General features: G+C 35.0%; 3 protein-coding genes across 4 annotated transcripts; all 3 read left to right on the top strand.

The window, feature by feature from the left end:
- The first annotated feature begins 2,122 nt into the window (after positions 1 to 2,122).
- Positions 2,123 to 3,929, top strand: LOC111026116 (geraniol 8-hydroxylase). Its single transcript, XM_022304116.2, has 2 exons — positions 2,123 to 3,156; positions 3,265 to 3,929. The coding sequence occupies exons 1-2, from the start codon at positions 2,278 to 2,280 to the stop codon at positions 3,859 to 3,861; spliced, it is 1,476 nt and encodes a 491-aa protein (XP_022159808.1). The 5' UTR covers positions 2,123 to 2,277; the 3' UTR covers positions 3,862 to 3,929.
- Positions 3,930 to 7,873: 3,944 nt separating this feature from the next.
- On the top strand, positions 7,874 to 9,844 carry LOC111023668 (geraniol 8-hydroxylase). The gene is made up of 2 exons (XM_022301145.2): positions 7,874 to 8,911; positions 9,020 to 9,844. The coding sequence occupies exons 1-2, from the start codon at positions 8,036 to 8,038 to the stop codon at positions 9,620 to 9,622; spliced, it is 1,479 nt and encodes a 492-aa protein (XP_022156837.1). The 5' UTR covers positions 7,874 to 8,035; the 3' UTR covers positions 9,623 to 9,844.
- A 3,005-nt stretch (positions 9,845 to 12,849) lies between these two features.
- ALE2 (Protein kinase superfamily protein) lies at positions 12,850 to 19,152 on the top strand. Of its 2 annotated transcripts, none has more exons than XM_022301136.2 (9): positions 12,850 to 13,454; positions 13,877 to 13,960; positions 14,540 to 14,644; positions 14,721 to 14,810; positions 15,329 to 15,697; positions 15,783 to 16,043; positions 16,197 to 16,586; positions 17,536 to 17,776; positions 18,092 to 19,152. In XM_022301136.2, exons 1-9 carry the CDS (start codon positions 13,382 to 13,384, stop codon positions 18,801 to 18,803), a joined length of 2,325 nt encoding a protein of 774 aa, XP_022156828.1. In that variant the 5' UTR covers positions 12,850 to 13,381; the 3' UTR covers positions 18,804 to 19,152. The 2 variants fall into 2 exon arrangements, with proteins under 2 accessions (XP_022156828.1, XP_022156819.1); XM_022301127.2 differs by having other exon boundaries at positions 12,851 to 13,454; positions 14,718 to 14,810.
- Positions 19,153 to 20,798: the final 1,646 nt, after the last annotated feature.

Raw genomic sequence — 20,798 nt, 5'->3', positions numbered from 1 at the left:
CTACTCTTAGAATCGAACCAACCGAACTTGTTTTGTTTTGGTCTTTCAAGTCAGTTTGATTCTTTAATTACACTCCTATAAAAGAGTAAGAAAAATGGAAGTCTAGTAATACTAAGAGTGGATGTAGCTTCCTTAGAAATAGAGGGCACTTGCTCGTAAATATGAAAAAAAAATTTAGTAAAATAAGTAAAATAGCAACCACATTTAGTTTTTTCAAATACAACATTTTTTTAAACAAAAAACGGAGGTCCAATTGTAAAATTACAAATTCACCATTTAATATATCTGTTATATATATCTTATATACTATTGATATAATAATGATATATAATTTATTTACTTATGGTATAACCATGATATCTACTCAAATTCTAACATGTATTACCACCGATATACGTATGATAATCATTTATTGATACAATACATATATATGTGATATATATTTGATATATCTCTAATTTACCATTGATATACAAATGATATACCACTGATATAACTATGGTATCTATGGATATAACTTCTTATATGATTATATGATTTACCACTAATATAACACTGATATATACTTAATATGCTTCTAATTTACCACTTATATATCTCTTATATAACCATTATATCTACTAATATAACTATGATATATGTGTTCATATTATACTATTATATCCAATATTTTTTTAGATGAAAACAATGGTGCAAGATTTTTTATTTTTTATTTTTGAAATATAAAGTTATTATATAAAAGGTTTATGTGAACCATGCACGTCCAAAAAGACAAGTTAAAATTTTAATATACTTTATAAATTTAAATAGTTGATATCCTTTATATTTAGTATCTAATTAATATTAATATTGAATAAATAGTAGTGATATAGTAATGAACATTATTGGTAATATTAGTATATTAGCCGACAAATTGAAATGATAAACTATAATTTAACCTGACATACCACTAAAAATTAAACATTTGAGATACCTTATAATTAGTATATGATCAGTTGTAAATATATTTAGTATTATATATATATATATATATATATATATATATTATATATATAATACATACATTTGATGTATATCAGTAGTATATTTGATAATTTAGGAGTGCGTCGAATGTATATCAAAAGTATATCAGAATTACATCGGATGTACATTAGATATAAATTTGATATATATCATAAATAAATTTACATCAGATGTATATCAGATATAGATTTGATGTATGTATATCATATATAAATTGGATGTATATCATATATAAAATTGGATGTGTATCTGATATAGATATACATTAAATGTATATCAGATATCATACGGAAAAAAATTGGAATAATAAAAATTCAAATATTTTACTATATTTGAAATTTTGAAAAGAAAATACATAAAATATTTTTGTCGCCTACCACGATTATCCTTAAAAAAAAATATGAAAGATGTATTTGGTAAGAGAGAGAACCATTGAGAAAAAAAAAAAAAAAGATCGCCTCGCTTGCACGGAAGATATGAAAATGTAATTTTTCTTTTAAACTTCAGTCATTTCATTTTTGGTAAAAATAAGCTGGATGGTTTTTTAGTTCATTTTTAGGCCATACTTAGGACGGAAACAAGACAAAATTATTAACTCAAGTGAACAACCCACTGTTGATAATTATTAACTCAAGTGAACAACTCACTGTTGATTAAATGCGCAAATATAGTTTAATGATAATTAGCATATACTCTTCCTCTCGGGATTGGAGGTTCGATCTATATATTCCTAAATTATTGTACTAAAAAATCAATCAGATTCACTGAATGCATGATCTTTTCATATTTGAATCAAACTTTAAAATAGAGAGATATTTTTTTTATAAATATACTATGTTATAATTTGATTTTATTTTTGTTACAGTTAAAACATATAAAGTATAATATATTATATAGTATATAATATTGTAAAATCGTAATTTTAACTAAATTTATAACATTTATGTTAATTAATAATATTTTAAATTAAACTAGTTTGCTATTCAATAACTTACAAATATATTACAAAACACATATTTGAAAACAACGTACCTAAATTTCCATACATCTATGTCCTCATATGTTTTTATTGGGGATAAAATTTAGGTATCTATGTGTGTGTAAATATTTCATACTCTCTCACTATTAAAGGTATATTTCTACCTTTACCTTAGGTATAAAGAAAATGGTTCTTATTTTGTCGCATTCAAAAATCAAAACCATAAATAAAGGTTACTCGTGAACGGTTCAGTTGAGTACAAACATTCGCCGGAAATGGAGTTCCTCTGGACCTGCTTCTTCTACCTCTGTATTGCCTTCTTTTTCATTGCGACGCTAAAATCGGCGACGAGAAGGAACTCGAAGCTACCGCCGGGACCAAGGCCTCTGCCGGTCATCGGAAATCTGCTGGATCTCGGCGAGAAGCCTCACAAGTCGCTGGCCGCCCTCTCCAAGGTACATGGCCCTGTTATGAGTCTGAAACTCGGACAGGTTACTGCGGTGGTGGTTTCTTCTGCCGCCATGGCTAAACAAGTCCTTCAAACCAACGATCAAGATTTGTGCAACAGAGCCATTCCAGATGCGCTGAAAGTTCTTGGCCACGACGAGTTAGGATTTACATGGATTCCGGTTTCTCCTCTCTGGAGAAGCTACCGGAAAATATGCAACAACACGCTGTTCGCCGGAAAAATTCTGGACGCGAACGAGAATCTTCGCCAAAAGAAAGTGGAAGAGCTCGTCGCAATTGTCTGGGAAAGCGCGTCGATGGGCGAGGCGGTGGATGTAGGGAGGTTAGGGTTTACGACGACGCTGAATCTACTCTCGAACACAATTTTCTCCGTCGATTTTGCGGATCCGAATTCCGAATTGGCGAAAGAGTTCAAGAATAGCGTATGGAGCATCATGGAAGAAGCTGGAAAGCCTAATTTGAGCGACTATTTCCCGGCGTTGAGGAAGCTGGACATTCAGGGGATTAGGGAGAGGATGACGATTCACATGGGGAAGATCTTGAATCTTCTGGACGACATGATCAACCAGAGGATAAAGCAGCAGCAACTTAATCCCAATTTTGCTCCCAACAACGATATGTTGCATTACCTTCTGAGAAACGAAGATGGCGAAATTGAAAAAAATCAAATCCAACACTTACTACTCGTAAACATCCCCCAAAAACAACCGTTAGATTCTTAATCAATAAGGAAACTAGATCAAATAGTTTTCTAATGCGTCATATTTTTCCAATTTGTGCCAAATTAAACCTAGGTACTGTTCGTCGCCGGCTCGGATACAACTTCAGCGACGCTACAATGGGCAATGGCGGAGCTATTGAGGAATCCAGAGAAGTTAGCAAAAGCTAAAGCGGAAATCAGGCAAGTTTTGGGGAAGAAGAAGGCCGTGGAGGAGGCGGACATTCCAAAGCTGCCATATCTGCAGGCGGTGGTGAAGGAAGCTTTCCGGATGCATCCGGTGGCTCCTTTGTTGCTACCTCGTAAGGCGGAACGAGAAGTGGAAATTGGAGGTTTCACAATCCCGAAGGATGCGCAGATGCTGGTAAATGCGTGGGCGATCGGCAGAGATCCGAAGAGCTGGGAGAATCCAGAATTGTTCGAACCGGAGAGGTTTTTAGGATCGGAAATTAACGTCAAAGGGCGGAGCTTCGAATTGATTCCGTTCGGCGGAGGGAGGAGGATCTGCCCTGGATTGCCATTGGCGATGAGAATGCTGCATTTAATGCTGGGTTCGCTCATCAATTTCTTCGATTGGAAGGTTGAAGATGGATGCGAGGTGAACATGGAGGATAAATTTGGAGTCACTGTGGAGATGGCTCGTCCACTGAGGGCACTCCCTTGCCTAATTTAAGGGAGTAAAAATCTATCTACTTTATTTTTACCCAAAGTAAAATGAGTGAAGTTTATCTTTTTTCTCAATTGGTTTTGAAGATTGAGAAGTGTTGGTGGAACGGTAGGTAACGAGATCAAGTTGAGAAAAGAAAAAAGAAATCGAAAGAAATTTAATTTAGTGGTACTAAAGATGGAGGTAGCTTTCTCAATAAAAGTATGGAATTTGGATGTAACTTAGAAGAGAAAAAAGAAAAACCACACTGTTTGAGTTCGGAAGAAGGGAAGGTCGGAGCTATCGGTATGATCTTCTCTGAGTTGTCAAGGAACCTCCTAGAGCTCTTGAAGAACTTACAAAACAAGATTAGCATTCCGACGAACAAGTTAGTTTCTGTCCGATCTAATTTGTCGAGTAAGGCTGGATTTGCATTTAAGACAGGAGTTTCTATTTATAGAAACTGGGCCCGACAAGAACTCTGACACACCTTAAAAACGCGACCTGTTGTCGAATTTTAAGAAACACCGTTACAGATATAACTATAGCTCGGCTCGACTTACTTATGTCATGCCTTAGGTTCGGCCCTCAATGAACTTGGGCAAATTATTATACTTGACACGGCTTCTAATCCAACTACCTTCACGATACTGACATGTGGCAGGTGAAAATCAGCATCCAACACGCACCCTGAAAAAACAACAAACATCTAAATATTGGAAATACACTGGCTATGTATTAAGATGTTTTAATTATTTCAAAATAGAATGAAAGTTTAATGTGGTACAACATCCCCAATATTGTTGACACAAGTGCATTGTTAAACTATGCTCGTATATGTTACTGGTGACTGGTATACATTTTCAGTGATAAATAAATATAGATTATCTTTCTAAGATGGAAACTAATACAAATCTACTATCTTATATTTTTTTAACCATGTAAGGTAATATATTAAATAATTAAAATAAACCGCAGACATCTTGATGAAAGTCGCTATCACTCATTAGATTATAACATTTTTTATAATATTTCATTAATCTTGCATTTAAATAATCAAATGTAGCATAGTTCAACTATAATTATCATATATCTTCAACCAAGAGATGAGATTGTGAGTTCGATCTCTCATCTTACATGTTGTAAAATATATATATATATATATATATATAAATATATTACATTTAAATAAGTATACACACTACGAAAACTGTTTATTAATTATTTTCAAATAGAAACCCTAATAAATTGCATAAATTAATTCAATTATGAAAGTTTATAGTTTTAATCAATTCAATTGCGGTAATTGGCGATTAAAAATGTTGTAGTTTTGACTTACAATCTTTTGGTCGGAAATATATGTCATTTACTATTGAACTATGCTCGTTTTTTGCAATAGTTTTTGTCACCTATTATATGGTCTTTTGATTTCAGGTCTAACTTGGAATATATAGTTAATTATCCACTTTTATTTTCGACATAACTAAATATATAATTTTTTTTTTTGTCAAATGTTTACCATTATTTGTTGTTTACATTATTAGCTATGTTGTAACTAATCCTTGTCTGACGTCAGCTCCAAGAAAATGTTGCCGTCAAAGATCTTTGTGATTCTTGATTCCAAGTGTCTTTGACACTCTAATGTAAGCTCTCTTTTCATTATTTGTTTTGCACTTAAAAAAAACTAATCGTTTTCTGACCGCATGGTTTAAAATTTTAAAAATGGACTCAATTATTATTGATTGGCATTTTGACTCTTAATCCCATTTAATTAATATTTTGTTAATATTAAATACACTTAGTAGTTTTTTTTGTTAGAATTATCATTTGTAAAACATAGATATATGTTGTGAATATAATTTCAATTGTACTATTTGCTTTGCTGTTAATAGGTCTCTTACCTTTCCCATTCTTTGATCAATGCATGACGATGGCTCGGAATTTTAATATTTAAAAAATAAATAAGTGCATTGGAGTATAGTATAGTATAGTATTATCATTATCGTAATTATATCTTCTGACTCTTTTGGCTGTCTTGTAAATATACCAACTTAATTCTTATACTTTTAAATAATTTTACATTTAAAAAGTATGCTGGTTTGCTCGTTTGAATTTTGATTTTATTTGAAATATTGGCTAGAATTTTAAAAATATTTTTGAAAAGCAGAGTAGAAAACAAACAAAGATCAGTAAAGTAAATATTGGAAAATAAATATTAAAAATTTGTTCAAAGGAGGTATAAATTTAACATCGTTTACTCAAAAAATAAAGAAAAGAAAAAAAAACGCACACAGGCAAAATAAGATTTTTGAAATATAACAATATTTTAGGTCAAAACTGTGATAGAAAAAGTGCATACAAATTGTACCTTATTTTAAAATATTTTTAGCTGGTATTAATAATAGAAAAAACTTCGCTGCGGAGATTCAGGAGTATATCTTTCTGAATACTCAAGTGGTCGAAATAAACCTCCCTATCTCATCTCATATCTCATATATCTCATTATCTCTTACTTCTTCCTCTTTTTCTCTCTCTCTCTCTCTCTCTCTCTCTTGCATTTATTGTCTCATATTTTTTTTCTCTGTTTTTTTAAGGTTTTTTTATTTCTATTTTAAAAAATCACAAGTATCTTTCTTATTAATTTGTTTTTTTATTTTTAATTTAATGCATCTTTTTGTATACAAGGAAAACAAAAATAAACAAAACCACATATTATTTTTAAGTTCAACTTTATCCTATGTACTCTTGCATTTGTGAACAAAATAACAAAATTTATTTGATAGCAGAAGGAAAGATATAAAAATTTTTGTTATACTAGAAAAAGGATATAAGAATTTTTCATCTGTAACGATGAAAAAATATTCTTTTTGAAATAGTATGGAACAGATACAAAAATTATACAATAGATTTAGAAAACAAAATAGTAAATTTGATCTTAAAAATAGTAAACAACACAAAAATAAGAAGGCGAAGATCATAAAAGACAAAAAAAAAAAGGGGGTGGGAGATGTGAGTAATACAGAGAAACTATGTGACATATTGATGAGATATTAAAAGATAATAAATAATTAAAAAAACACTTGTCTATAAGTCGGAGGAACTTTTCCCATAATCTAGAAGCTAAGTTTTTTTTCCAATAAGAATTGCTATAATCTTAGCCTAAATTACTATAGGTGGAATTGTCCCGATTGAGTTTTTACTAAATGAAATCGTAAAAATAAATTGACAATGCTACTTGCTGTGAACTACTCTCCTACTATTTATTTATTAGCGAGGGATTGCATTGGATAGCAAATTAGTTTTATATATTTAACAATATAACACTCGTGTTTGGATTTATGATTTTGAATATTTCAGTATTTCCAAATTACTCTTTCAAGACATACATATTGCAAGTATATCAGATACTTGTATCAATAGTACATCAAATGTATATCATATATTTATATTTCAAATATATTATACTCATATCAGTAGTATATCACATACGTATATAAGTATATCAGAATATTATATCAATAATATATCAGACATATATTACATAGAAACTCACATTAGGTATATCAGAATATTATATCAATAGTATATCAGACATATACCGTATTTAATAGATTTTTTGTTCATCTTTGGGATTCTTCTTCGCAATCTAGGATTCAATTTTTTAGAATTCCAAAAAAATCATACCGTATTTAATAAGTTTTTTGTTCGTCTCGTTCTTCATTATATTAGTGAAGTATATATCATAATTATATCAGTAGTATATATAGTTGTATATAGTGATAAATAAAAAATATATCATGTATATATCATACACATATATTAGTGAAAATCGAAATGTATGGTTTTACGGGCATCCGCATTTTAAGGCTTATAATTGTTATTTTGCTTATTTTGCTTCTGTTTTTTTTTTTTCCTTTTGTCATATCTAAAATTGTACCTTTATTATTTTCAACTACTTTTACCATTTTGTGTGTTTATCAATGGAAAAATGTCAAACATCATTTTCATTATTCGTCTTTGATGTAGTGGCTGACACGGCAGGACAAATTTGAGGGAAATGTGATAAAGACACTGAATTATTGTTCTTGGAAATTAGCATTTGTTCAGTCGGGTGGCCCTGCGGTGAGGGAACTCCTCTGTTCTTAGCTTGACGAGCTAAGAGTTAAGACCAGTTCACAACCAGAACAGAGCATCGTCGAAAATGGAGTTCTTCTGGAGCTGCATTCTCTGCCTCTGTGCCTTCTTTTTCATTTCGACCCTAAAATCGGCGACGAGAAGGAACTCGAAGCTACCGCCGGGACCAAGGCCTCTGCCGGTCATCGGAAATCTGCTGGATCTCGGAGAGAAGCCTCACAAGTCGCTGGCCAGCCTCGCCAAGGTACATGGCCCTGTTATGAGTCTCAAACTCGGACAGGTTACTGCGGTGGTGGTTTCTTCTGCCGCCATGGCTAAACAAGTCCTTCAAACCAACGACCAGGATCTGTGCAACAGAGCCATTCCAGATGCGCTGAAAGTTCTTAGCCACGACGAGGTCGCATTCCCATGGATTCCGGTTTCTCCTCTCTGGAGAAGCTATCGGAAAATATGCAACAACACTCTGTTCGCCGGAAAAATTCTGGACGCGAACCAGAATCTTCGTCAGAAGAAAGTGGAGGAGCTAGTTGCGACTGTTCGGAAAATTGCGTTGAGAGGCGAGGCGGTGGACGTAGGGAAATTAGGGTTTGTGACGACGCTGAATCTAATTTCGAACACAATTTTCTCGGTCGATGTGACAATTCTGAATTCTGAATTAGCGAAGGAGTTCAAGAATAGCGTATCTGGGATCTTGGAAGAAGCCGCTAAACCAAATTTGGGCGACTATTTCCCCATGTTGCGGACGCTCGACATTCAGGGGATGAGGAAGAGGATGGCGATTCACATGGGGAAGATCTTGAATGTTATAGACGCCATGATCAAACAGAGGATGAAGCAGCAGCAACTGAGTCCCGATTCTACTCCGAACAACGATGTATTGCATTACCTTCTCAAAAGCGAAGACAGCAAACTCGAGAAAGAACAAATGGAACATTTAATACTCGTAAGTCGTAAATATACATTGAAATAGCTCGTTTGGTTCTTAATCAGTAAGGAAATTTAAATAGCTCTCTGATGCATCCTTTTTCTAATTTGTGCCAAATTAACCTAGATACTGTTCATCGCCGGCTCGGATACAACTTCAGCGACATTGCAATGGGCAATGGCAGAGCTATTGAGGAATCCGGATAAATTAGCGAAAGCTACAGCGGAAATCAGGCAAGTTTTAGGGAAGAACAAACCAGTGGAGGAGGCTGACATTCCGAGGCTGCCATATCTGCAGGCGGTGGTGAAGGAAGCTTGCCGATTGTATCCGGTGGCTCCTTTATTGCTACCTCGTAAGGCGCAACGAGAAGTGGAAATTGGAGGTTTCACGATCCCAAAGGATGCACAGGTGCTCGTAAATGCGTGGGCGATCGGAAGAGATCCGAGGAGCTGGGAGAATCCAGAATCATTCGAACCAGAGAGGTTTTTAGCGTCGGAAATTGACGTCAGAGGGCGGAGCTTCGAATTGATTCCGTTCGGCGGAGGGAGGAGGATTTGCCCTGGATTGCCATTGGCGATGAGAATGCTGCATTTAATGCTGGGTTCGCTCATCAATCTTTTCGATTGGAAGCTTGAAGATGAATATGAGGTAAACATGGAGGATAAATTTGGCGTCGTTGTGGAGATGGCTCGTCCACTGAGGGCCATCCCTTCCCTTTCCCTAATTTAATTACAATAGTTATTCAGTTGGTGATATGGTTATGTTTAATACTTTTCAAGTCACTCCCTACCACCACTGAAAAAAAAAATTAAAAAAAAAAACTCTCACTTTCAGCGGAGAAAAATTATTGATTGAGAATTATTGACCATTTCCTATAACTTCTCCATTCTCCATCAATAGATTCACGTTGATCAATGAGGAAGTATTTCTCATATGATTGAACTTGGCCAATCTCTACTTGGTAATAACAGATTTTCGGTGCCTATTACCAAGTTTCAAACATAATTCAGGGGGAGGAGATAGATTTTTCTCTTTTATAAATAGAATAAATAACTACTGAATTTCTGTCAAATTTTCAATGTGTGTGGCAGGAATTATTAATTGTTCTTTGGTTTTAGATTTTTGTTTCTGAAGTTAGTTTTTTGTTTTTTTAAGTTGAGATGGGGTTGGAGATTTCAACTCTTAGCCTGTTGAAAAGGTTTCTAATGTCTTGACAAAGCAGATCTAAGTTGTGTTTGGTTATTAATTCGTTTAGTTGAGTGTGGTTTGTAAATAAATAAATATATAGGTATGGTTGAGCTTTTTCTTTCTTATCTATTTATTTATTTTTTTGGGTTAAATGATAATATCTTATGGACATCTTACTTATCATCGTGTTCGATATATATATATTTTTGGGTTAAATGATAATATCTTAGGGACATCGTATTTATCATCGTGTTCGAATATATATTTTTTTTTACAAGTATTTTTTTAACTTGTAAGTGTGTCATTCTCGATTATTTATTTGTCTTTTAGGATAATATTTTCGATTATTTATCTGTTTTTAAGATAATTGTTTTTCAGAATTGGGATGATAACGCTGGTCACAACTCTCCTTATGTAAAATTTAATGATCTTTTTCAATGTTTTTTTTTTTTTGTTTCAGAAATAAAACAACCTCTAGATTTTCAATTGCCACAAATTAAAACTTAAAATTCTAAGAATTGGATGTATATGTTTTTCACTGCCTTTCCCAGATTTTCCCGATAAAATTTTAGGTGTTTTAATGCTCAATTCTGGTTGGTCGATTCTTGGGATTATATCTACACTAGTCGGTGAAGTTCTTCTCCCTGGTTTCATCATAAATTCGCTCTCCTCTGCCGTGCCCATCTCGTTCAATCCTTCTTCGTCGGCTTCCAATACTGGTTCTAGATTTTCTCATGAACTAGCCCCGCCCTCAAATCCCAATTTCTCGTCTCCCGATCTTTCGATTAATCGCTGAAATCATCATCTGGGTTCTTCCATTCGTGCCATTTCGAGCAAACCTCATATCGAATTCGAATCCCTCCCCCTGCCGGTTTCCATGGCTTCTCCGGTGGGAAGTTCACTGGCATCTCCAAGCTCCGACAAAGATCTGCGGCAAATCGTGGATCAGAGGAAGAGGATAAGAGAATGATATCGAATCCAGAATCCAGAATCGGCCTCAAAAAATAAAATTTTAAAAATTTGCACCCACGCTATCAATCCTCCGCAACGATGGGGATTTGATCTACGTGGACAGCTTCTAATTTCGTTCATTTCATCAGAGCGGCTGGAATAATCCACCAAATATATCCAATCTAAATTTTAGAGAGTCCAGATTTATTTACCGGAAAGTTCAAAGATTTAATTTTCACCATTGAAAGTTTTAGTAATTTTTTAAATTTATGAAAGTTTAAAATTTTAATTTTTATGATAAGGAGTGATATTGTAACAATTGTCGTAGATAAGCCAAAGCATAGCTGAGCGATAATTGGCATATGTCTACAACTATGAGGTTGTCAGTTCGATCTCCCACCTATATCATGTTGTAAACTAAACGATATTTTAGTTCAAGATATATACTTTAACCAATCACATATTATTAGTTGCAACTGTATTTTATTTTATTTTTCTAAAATTATATTTTATTTTTAATTATGAATATTTTAGAGTTAACCGTTCAATAAGAGTCATAATCCTGAAATATTTGGTTTAAATATATAAGTTCGGGTAATATCATATACATTTTTTTTCTTTATTTGGTTTAAAAATGAATGATGATTGAACCATAAATTTTCGGACTATCATATCGTGCACGATGATATAAAATAAATTATGTTGGGAGTAAAAATATGTGGCGAGATAAGAATAAATCATCTTGAGTGATCGGACGATCGAGCCATTAAATTCATCCATAAATACAGATAAGTAGTTTATCATAGTGGCCGACCTATCAAGCTCGATTAGAGTGGTACCAAATAGATTGGCCAAATCGAAGATTGCCCCAAAAAGGTTTGATGCTGACTTGCAGAGTTCGCTACCTACCAAGCCTCAAAGGAAGGTAAAGGATCCATAGCTCGTCTTGCTCGAGTTAAGGAATCTGACAACTTCCACGAACAATTGGGAGTAGCTTAACAACCTTAGCAACAAAATAATAAAGCAATCTGACAACTTCCACGAACAATTGGGAGTAGCTTAACAACCTTAGCAACAAAATAACAATTTTTATGATCGTTGTTATAATTGCACAATATAAATATTCTCCCTTTAACTCCTATAAATACATCATTACTCTATCCAATTAGATATGTAATTTATCGACCTAATCAACTCGAATTTAGACTGATTTGGGCTTTTAATTATTTATTCCTAATTTGCATATATTTCCTTATATAGCTCGTTCATGCAGATGATAATGTAGCCGACCTTCCTTCATTAGCATGACATCAACAAATTATATATTCAACGACTGACCCTTAGGACCTATCATTACTTTAGGTTTTTTCCTTTTTTTAAGAGGAAAATCTATCATTAATTTAGTAAAAATAAGATCAAAGACAATTTAAGTATATTTTTAACGATTCATACGACTATATGAGTGCTTTTTCCAAAGGAGTCAGCTGTAGACTTGTAGACTTGTAGTCGTAGGTTCAGATAATATCTATTTTATTTATAATGCAACATTTAAGAGAGAAGAAAAGGAGTTTGTAATGTAACTTTGTATTATGTCATAGCCTCACATGTGCATTTTTCAAAAACAAAAAAAAAGGAAAAAAAGTATATTTATGACGTAATCAAACGAGTCTGTAAATTGTCGTTTCATCACAAAATTTCGGAACACGGAATGTCCGGAGCGCGTGGACCAGACACATCCATCGATGGCCTTTTTTCGCCAAAAAGCAGTGGCTTTGCCTTTGGCTTAGTAGCAGTAGTAACAGTAACAGTAGAGTGTTGTTGCCATGTAATAAAGTTCCTCACCTAGCTCCTCGCCCACCCCTCTCTCTCTCTCCTCTGGTTCCATCTCTCTCTCTCTCTCTCTATCTCTCTGCACTTTCAAGATCTCGTTCTCTTTTTTCCTCCATTTTCTATCCCTAAAAGTTCTGCAATCTTTCTTTTTTTTTCTCTCCTTGTAAAGTGAAGTTTTTATATTCGTTCTTCTAGATCCTCGACCGCATTTCATGGATCTGCTAGCCCACACACCTGCATTGCTTCCTACTGTTTGTTCCATTTCGTTTTCTCTCTCCTAGGGTTTTTACTGCTCCCATTTTGCCTGTGTATTTGAGCTGAAGTTAGTGCATCAGTGAGCCATGTGGTGCGGGATTTGGAGCTCGCATTGCGTCGGACAAGGTTGCTGCCGGCGATTACTTCACCGCAACCCTTGTGAATGTTTTCTTTGGCAGCTTTATGTTGAGGCGGTTGAGCTCGTAGGCGGTGATGGCTATTGATGATGGTCGTTTCCTCTGAAATTTGCTGCGTGGACACAAAATGCCTTTCTCGAATATTCTGCATCTTCTTCTGGTTCTTCTTCATGTGGTCAATTTGCTTTCCTTTTGCTCAGGTACTTTGCATTTACCTTTTCGACTTGATTTCGTCGAACAAAGCGCGTACGTTCTGTTGCTTTCTTTGCTGCTTTTGGCATTTTCTTTTTAAAAAAATTATTGTCTCTTTGTGGTTCGGTTTTCCTTTCGAAATGTCGCAAGAGTGTCGTTCGTAGGATTATTAATCTTGAGCAAACAATTAGACCCTGGAGGAGGAAGTGCTTTTGCCAACTCTCAGCGACAACCAATTAATCTGCACCATAGTGTTTGTTTTTAGCTGTATCTTCTTCGTGGCAGTTAATTTGTTTTTGATTTATGATTCATTTTTCTAGATACAACATTTATGTCTCTTATCGTTAAGCCGTAGTAATGTAGTTTGAATTGTCTAACCCTGTATTAAAACGCGGAAGTTACCTCATGTCTCTCATGTCTCTGGTTTCAGGACAATCTTCACCACACATATACTTATCTCCTTCCATACAGCCAAATCTGCAAACGACAATGACAGAAAGCTCAACAGAAAATGGTATAGTGATGTCCATTTGGTAACAAGGTGTCGTGTTTGATTAATATATTTTTATATTCCAACTTCTACATGAACACACGATAAGTGCCCACAATGTATTCAAATGTAAAGTCATGGATCCTACAGAGTACAGACATTGATAATGCACAACCTGCATATTTAATCAAAGGAACTGTTAGAAACAATTTGAAGAGGGAACATGTCAAACTAGCTTAATCAATGTAGTTGGTACTTGGTAGCATTAACATTGCCTTTGGAGTTTGGATTGTATTCGGATTTATGGTTAATTAATTTTGAATTGAGTAGAAAACAATTTGAGCTGTGGCCTGGGCATGCGGAAATCAAGTAGGCAGCAGGCATGCTTACCTTATAATTTGGTGGTTTTTTTTTAATGTTTAATTTCTGCTTGGTTGGGATTGTTCTAAAATTCAAACTGATTTATTATTATTTTTTGAAAAGAAACTAAAGTGAAATAGTGAAGTTTCGATGATGGTCATCTCCTTTTCATCTCCTTTTCATTGTTCAACTATTTATGGTCATCCCCTTTTTTATGGCATGCGTATGGCTCCTTTATTGCAGGAAGGTCAGAGTTAACGGGTTTTTCATTTGCATCTTCAAAATTACCTGGTAACTGGATATATAGGTCTTCTTTGGGACCATCCACTGCTCCTGCACCATCTCCAGGTTATGAAGGCAATATATTAAATTTTCCATTTTCCTTGTGTTGCTATTACTTACTGACATTACCTTTTTGCAGTAGGTCCTAGGAATGCACCTTTACCAATTCGACACCGTCGACGGCATCGTATACGACCTCATGTGGTTGCACCTACCCCATCAAAAGACCAAGGTAGAGTCTGGGATTGAATTATTCAACCGGTCAATTATTCATCATAACAGGAAACCAGTATAACCTCACAACATATGATGGCCAAGTGATGGCTCTTTGTTTATACGCTCCTACTCCACATTTTTTGTTTGATAAATGGCTCTTATTTTGCTTGATAAATGGCTCCGTCCACCCCTTTCCTGCTAAAAAAAAATAGTTTTATGGAGCTATTCCTGTCTGTTAACCATCTGCTTGAATATGAGATACTTCAGAGCTGGATTTCAGTCGTTGTGAATTGAAGCTAAGTTGTTTTAGCTCAGTCTCATGTTTCCTTTGAATAGCTTTGTAATATTTGAAATTATTATTGGTTCCTTATATTTTGTAAGTGATGGTGATCCATTAACAATTGTGCTTTCCATATGAAGACAGCCTTGCAAATTTTCATCTTTCACTGTTTAGACCGATGATTAGCTTTCTAGTTGTAAATCTTCTTTTATGAAATTCCTTTTACTAAATTTTTTTGGCCATGGACTTGGCAGGTTGTGATCAAATATGCATGGAACCCCTTACTGCGGCTCCCTTTGGTTCACCTTGTGGCTGTGTGTTTCCCATGAAAGTCAGACTTCTTCTGGATATAGCTCCATATGCTGTTTTTCCTGTGATGAACGATCTCGAAATTGAGATTGCAGAGGGTACTTATTTGGAGCAGAGCCAAGTGAAAATCATGGGTGCAAGTGCAGATAGTCAAAATCAAGGAAGAACTATGGTGGACATAAACTTAGTACCTTTGGGAGAGAAGTTTGATAATACCACTGCAGTATTGACTTACAGAAGGTTTTGGGATAAAAAGGTGCATCTAAACATGACACTTTTTGGTGATTATGAAGTTGTCTACATCAGCTATCCAGGTAATAACTTTAACTATCATTTTTTCTTAGCTTTTGTTATCTGCCCCCTCTCAATAAATATTAAGATTCAATGAGCCATGATCAGGGATTCCTTCTTCACCCCCATATGGAGGATACATGGGAAGTGCTCCTAGTGGAAGTGCTGGAGATCTTCCCATCACTGCAAATTTCGTTAATAAAAGCCAGAGGATGAATGTCAAAACGATTGCAATCATAGCACTTTCAGCATTTGTTGTGTTATTAGTGTTCATTGGAGCTCTTTCCATCTTGGTAAAATGGAGAAAGGTCGGAAGACCGTCTAGTGCTGTTGGCCCTGTCTTCACATCATCTATTAACAAAAGATCTGGTGAGTTTGTAGATCCCGATATGTTAGCTCTCAATAGGATCTTTCCACAAGTATTGTTTGAGTTCAAGCTGTCTATTCCCTGAGCTATCTAGAAAGTCCTGTTGAACTTACTTGTAATACTGCTTGAGATGATTACATATTGATTTGTTGCAGGAATAGGATCAACTTTATCAAGTAGCATTGCAAGCTCCACCTCTGTTTCCATAATTTCCACAATGCCAACCAGTATTCAATCTGTTAAAACGTTTGCACTTTCAGAACTTGAGAAAGCAACAGAAAAGTTTAGTTCAAAAAGGGTCTTAGGCGAAGGGGGATTCGGCCGAGTTTTCTGTGGAATTTTGGAAGATGGAAATGAAGTTGCAGTTAAGTTGCTTACAAGGGATAATCAGAATAGGGACCGGGAATTTATTGCAGAAGTTGAGATGTTGAGTAGACTGCATCATCGCAACCTTGTGAAACTGATTGGGATATGCATTGAAGGTCGAACTCGCTGCTTAGTATACGAGCTTGTCCATAATGGCAGTGTTGAGTCCCACTTGCATGGTATATCTTCCATATTGCATTTGATTTGTCGTTATGTACTGTTTTTAGATTATCCTTTTTCTATACATGATTTGTTTGATGAATTGCTGGCAAAATTTTCTCATTCATTCAATTCTTGAATAAAAATGTCCCATTATCCTTCTTCGTTGATCATTCAATTTCGTGACATTTGATCTCGTAGAAACCATAAAACTAGAGACTCCTTATCTGATTTTCAGGCCTAAGGACCTCTCAAATTTGTTGGCCTTTTTTATTAATTGATCATTCTGTATCGAAAATATTGAGAGATGAAGGATTTCTCGAAAAGCCATAAGGATGAAGAAGAAAGATGCTCTTTTAATAGGAAACTGTAGAAATTTCTTTAACCAATCAACACCCAAATAACCTAAAGGCGACAAGGTTTCCTCATGGCAGGAGGGAGGGGATCAAACATAAAGGCCTCCAATCTAGGTTGATAGAAAAAGTAGAAACAAAGAGATTTGTGTAAGACACTCCAATTTGAGGTCGTAAAGGGCAAGGTCCCAAAAGTAATAAAAAGAATTCAACGTATCTTTGAAAATTCATTGTTTCTTTCCTTCTAAAGGGACTACCAACAAATCTTGTAGGCATGGGGCCAAAGAACTCTAGCTCTCTTTTGGTAATAGAAACAAGAATTTCTACATCCTTTTAGTGAAATAGTTTGAATTAACCACTCTTAGCATCAGATACATAATATTTGGTTTTAGTGGAAAACCGAATCGAAAGCTCTTCCCACCCGCATCAAGAAACAGAAGCTCTTTAGGTTTCTCTTGTTAGATGTATCATATATGTTGGTACGTACCATTTTATTAGTTTAAAAAGTTTCTATCACCTTGTTCTTAATCGCTCATTTTGTAGTTCTGTATTCGTTCGTGCCAATCTAATTACTCTTGGTTTTACTTACAAAGGACTCTTCACCTGCGTTGTGTAGGCATTGACAAGAGAAAAGGACCTCTCGACTGGGACGCACGGTTAAAAATTGCTCTTGGAGCAGCAAGAGGTTTGGCATATCTTCATGAAGATTCTAATCCTCGTGTCATCCACCGCGATTTCAAGGCAAGTAATGTTCTATTGGAAGTTGACTTCACCCCCAAGGTTTCGGATTTTGGATTGGCTAGGGAAGCAACTGAAGGAAGTGAACATATATCGACACGGGTCATGGGAACTTTCGGGTAATCCTTATGCTGTGTTTTAATTATGTATTGGATTGGATCAATCTGTTTACAAATCCTTAATTGTCGATTGCAACTGGTTGTATGTTGTCAATGGATCATGACTATGAGAGTTAAGACAACTGGTTTCAGAACCCTATATATGTTAAGCAGCCTTTGACCTCAATTTTTCTATAATCATTGGCAGAATAAGCTTTTTTCTGGAACCGTGTTGGTTAACTCGAGCCTGTCTCTTCCCCATGAAGTGAATGTCTTTTTATAGGTGCCATATCAGTTATCACCTACTCGTTCTTGACTGAGTTGATAAATTTTTAGGTACGTTGCACCTGAGTATGCAATGACTGGGCACCTGCTCGTCAAAAGTGATGTTTATAGTTATGGAGTTGTGCTACTTGAGCTTCTTTCGGGAAGAAAACCGGTCGACATGTCCCAACCACATGGCGAGGAGAACCTCGTTACTTGGGCTCGGCCTCTGCTGACCAGTAAAGAAGGTTTGGAGCAACTAGTAGATCCTTCTATAGCAGGTAGTTATGACTTTGATGACATGGCCAAGGTGGCTGCCATTGCTTCTATGTGTGTTCATCCGGAGGTGACCCAGAGGCCATTTATGGGAGAAGTCGTGCAAGCTCTAAAGCTAATATACAACGACACAGACGAGACATGTGCAGACTGCTGCAGTCTAAAGGAGTCCTCTGCTCGAGACTCGGATTTCAAAGGCGATCTTGTGCCATCAGATAGCAGTTGGTGGAACGCGGGTGGCTTTACTCCTCGGTTGACATTCGGGCAAGCCTCTTCCTTCATCACCATGGAATACAGCTCTGGCCCTCTTGAAGAGATGGAAAACAGACCGTTTTCAACTTCAAGTTTGGTTGGGGATGAAATATCATTGCCTATTCGGCATGGAAACAGGTCCGGTCCCTTGCGAACCGCCCGAAGCAAGCCTGCCTTCTATAGATTTTCGGGAAGCAGGAGCGAGCATGGGGGACTTCTTTCAAGGCCTTCTTGGAACAACGGGTTTTGGGTTTGAGTTTCTTTCTTTAAATCTTCGAAAAAACAAGAATGCTTGGGAGAGCAATGGCAGCGGATGAGCGCCATTGGTGGCCCCCTCGACAGCTCCATTCTTGATCATTTTGTGCTGTGTGGAGCTCTCAAGGGGACATTGGTGGCTGATCCTTCTGCGACTCTTTAAAATGTACAGTTAACTCTCTGATTCATAAGCGCTGTCAGGCTTGGAAGTTAAAAGTGGTTTTTCAAGAGAGAAGGGAAGAAAGAGAGGTAAAAGTATTGGGTTTTGGAATTATTGATTCATTACCATACGAGTTAGAAATGTATTCTGAATACTCTCTTCTATCATATTTTCTGACAATTTTTGCATCGATGAGCCTCTGTGCTTGTATCAATTGACAGATCTCACCATGCACGTCCTCTTTTATGTTTTAGATATGTAAGGTAGAAATTACGGGTCCATTTAGTAACGTTCTCATTGTTTTTTATATAAAAGTCAAGAATGATAAAATTTGGTAAAATATATTTTAGTTCCTAAGATTTAGGTTGGAGTTAAATTGCGGCAAGGGTTTTTAAATATAAATGTGATGTGGTAATTTTATGTGTATATGTGGCATATTTTTTTAATTTTAAATTATTTTTTATAGTTGACATGAAGAAAAATTATAAAGAGTAAAACAAGCATAAAATAATCTGTAGTTGAGGTTAAGAATGAACTTACCTAAATATTGATGATTTGTACAGTTAGATTCAATAGAATAATGTTTGTACATGTGTGAAATTCACATTGGTAACTTATGAAAAAGAAATTCTATGTTTTAAAAAGCTTTTAAAGCTTACGCCTCGAGGCTCGAGGCAATGCTTTAGCTTTTAGCCTCGAGACTTACGCCTTCTTTGAACCATAAGAGACTTATGCCTCTTTGAAGGCGCACTGCAATGTAGGTGTGGTGACGATTCAATCTATCACTACTTTTATTACTTAGACTTTAAAAACATTGGAGACAAATTTTTATAGAATAAGTCAATCCTATTAGTGATAATAGTAGTAGTATTATTAGTGATATTGAGGATCTTCTTTTAGGATGTTTATTTAAGTGGCAATTAACTCGTGATTTTTTTTATACTGGTATATAACTATTATGTTTAGCAATACTTTGATCATACAAAATTTAAAATTTGTATAATTATTTTAACTAAAATTGAGGCTTACGCCTCATACCGCCTCGCCTATTTAAGAGGAAAAGTCTTGAGGCCGCCTTTAGCCTTTTAAAACATTTGAAGTTCAACTAAAACTGATATTGTATTTGTTGGGAGTGACTGTATAGTTAACTCCAAAGATATCTGATATTATAGTTCAAACATTTTTGTCTATAAACTTAATGATCCATCCAACTTAAAAATAGACTCTTAAAACCTGTAAAAGTTGAAAAAAAAAACATATTTAAACTAACAAATTCAGCATTTTACCATTATTTTTAGTAAAAAAGTTTTAAATGCTTGTTATTAATATTATTTGTTTACTTATGATATTTTCTAATAATTCTTCTAAGTTTTTGTGATACAAAGTATTGTGAGGAGGGTTTCACAAGTTGAAGGAAGGAAATTGACTCTTGAAAAAATAAAAATAAAAAGAGGGAAATTGTCCTAAAACTTGACAAAAGAAGAAATATTAATTTATCCCTATGTCGATGTCGAATCTATAAATCGATCCAAATTTAAGAAGAAGAGAAAAATTGAAGGGGAAGTGGCATGGGAGAGAGATGGTGAGAGAGATAAATTTATATTTGAAAAATAAAATTACCCTCCAAAATAATGTTTAAAATAAAACGATAAAATAGGGAGAAAAAGTTTTTTCCTATTGTTCTTGCCACCGCAGCATCTCAAGACTTTTTAAAATTTACTATGTCCTTAAAATTATCATAAATTGTGAGTTGCACAGAGAGGAAATTATGTTAATAAACTCACTTTTTTTTTAAGTAGAAAATAATATATGTTTGGATTTTATGAATTTGTACTT

This window comes from Momordica charantia (assembly GCF_013281855.1).
Source record: "Momordica charantia cultivar OHB3-1 chromosome 6 unlocalized genomic scaffold, Mcharantia_2.0 BLBB01000006.1, whole genome shotgun sequence".
Taxonomy (NCBI): Eukaryota; Viridiplantae; Streptophyta; class Magnoliopsida; order Cucurbitales; family Cucurbitaceae; genus Momordica; species Momordica charantia.
This window is presented reverse-complemented; position numbering and strand designations above follow the sequence as displayed.

Bases quoted from the DNA above. Each gene is read 5' to 3' on its own strand.
- LOC111026116 (XM_022304116.2), top strand. From the start codon at position 2,278: ATGGAGTTCCTCTGGACCTGCTTCTTCTACCTCTGTATTGCCTTCTTT. The intron at 3,157-3,264 runs GTAAACATCCCC...AATTAAACCTAG, and splicing joins AAATCCAACACTTACTACTC to GTACTGTTCGTCGCCGGCTC.
- LOC111023668 (XM_022301145.2), top strand. From the start codon at position 8,036: ATGGAGTTCTTCTGGAGCTGCATTCTCTGCCTCTGTGCCTTCTTTTTC. The intron at 8,912-9,019 runs GTAAGTCGTAAA...AAATTAACCTAG, and splicing joins AAATGGAACATTTAATACTC to ATACTGTTCATCGCCGGCTC.
- ALE2 (XM_022301127.2), top strand. From the start codon at position 13,382: ATGCCTTTCTCGAATATTCTGCATCTTCTTCTGGTTCTTCTTCATGTG. The intron at 15,698-15,782 runs GTAATAACTTTA...AGCCATGATCAG, and splicing joins TGTCTACATCAGCTATCCAG to GGATTCCTTCTTCACCCCCA. The intron at 16,587-17,535 runs GTATATCTTCCA...TGCGTTGTGTAG, and splicing joins TGTTGAGTCCCACTTGCATG to GCATTGACAAGAGAAAAGGA.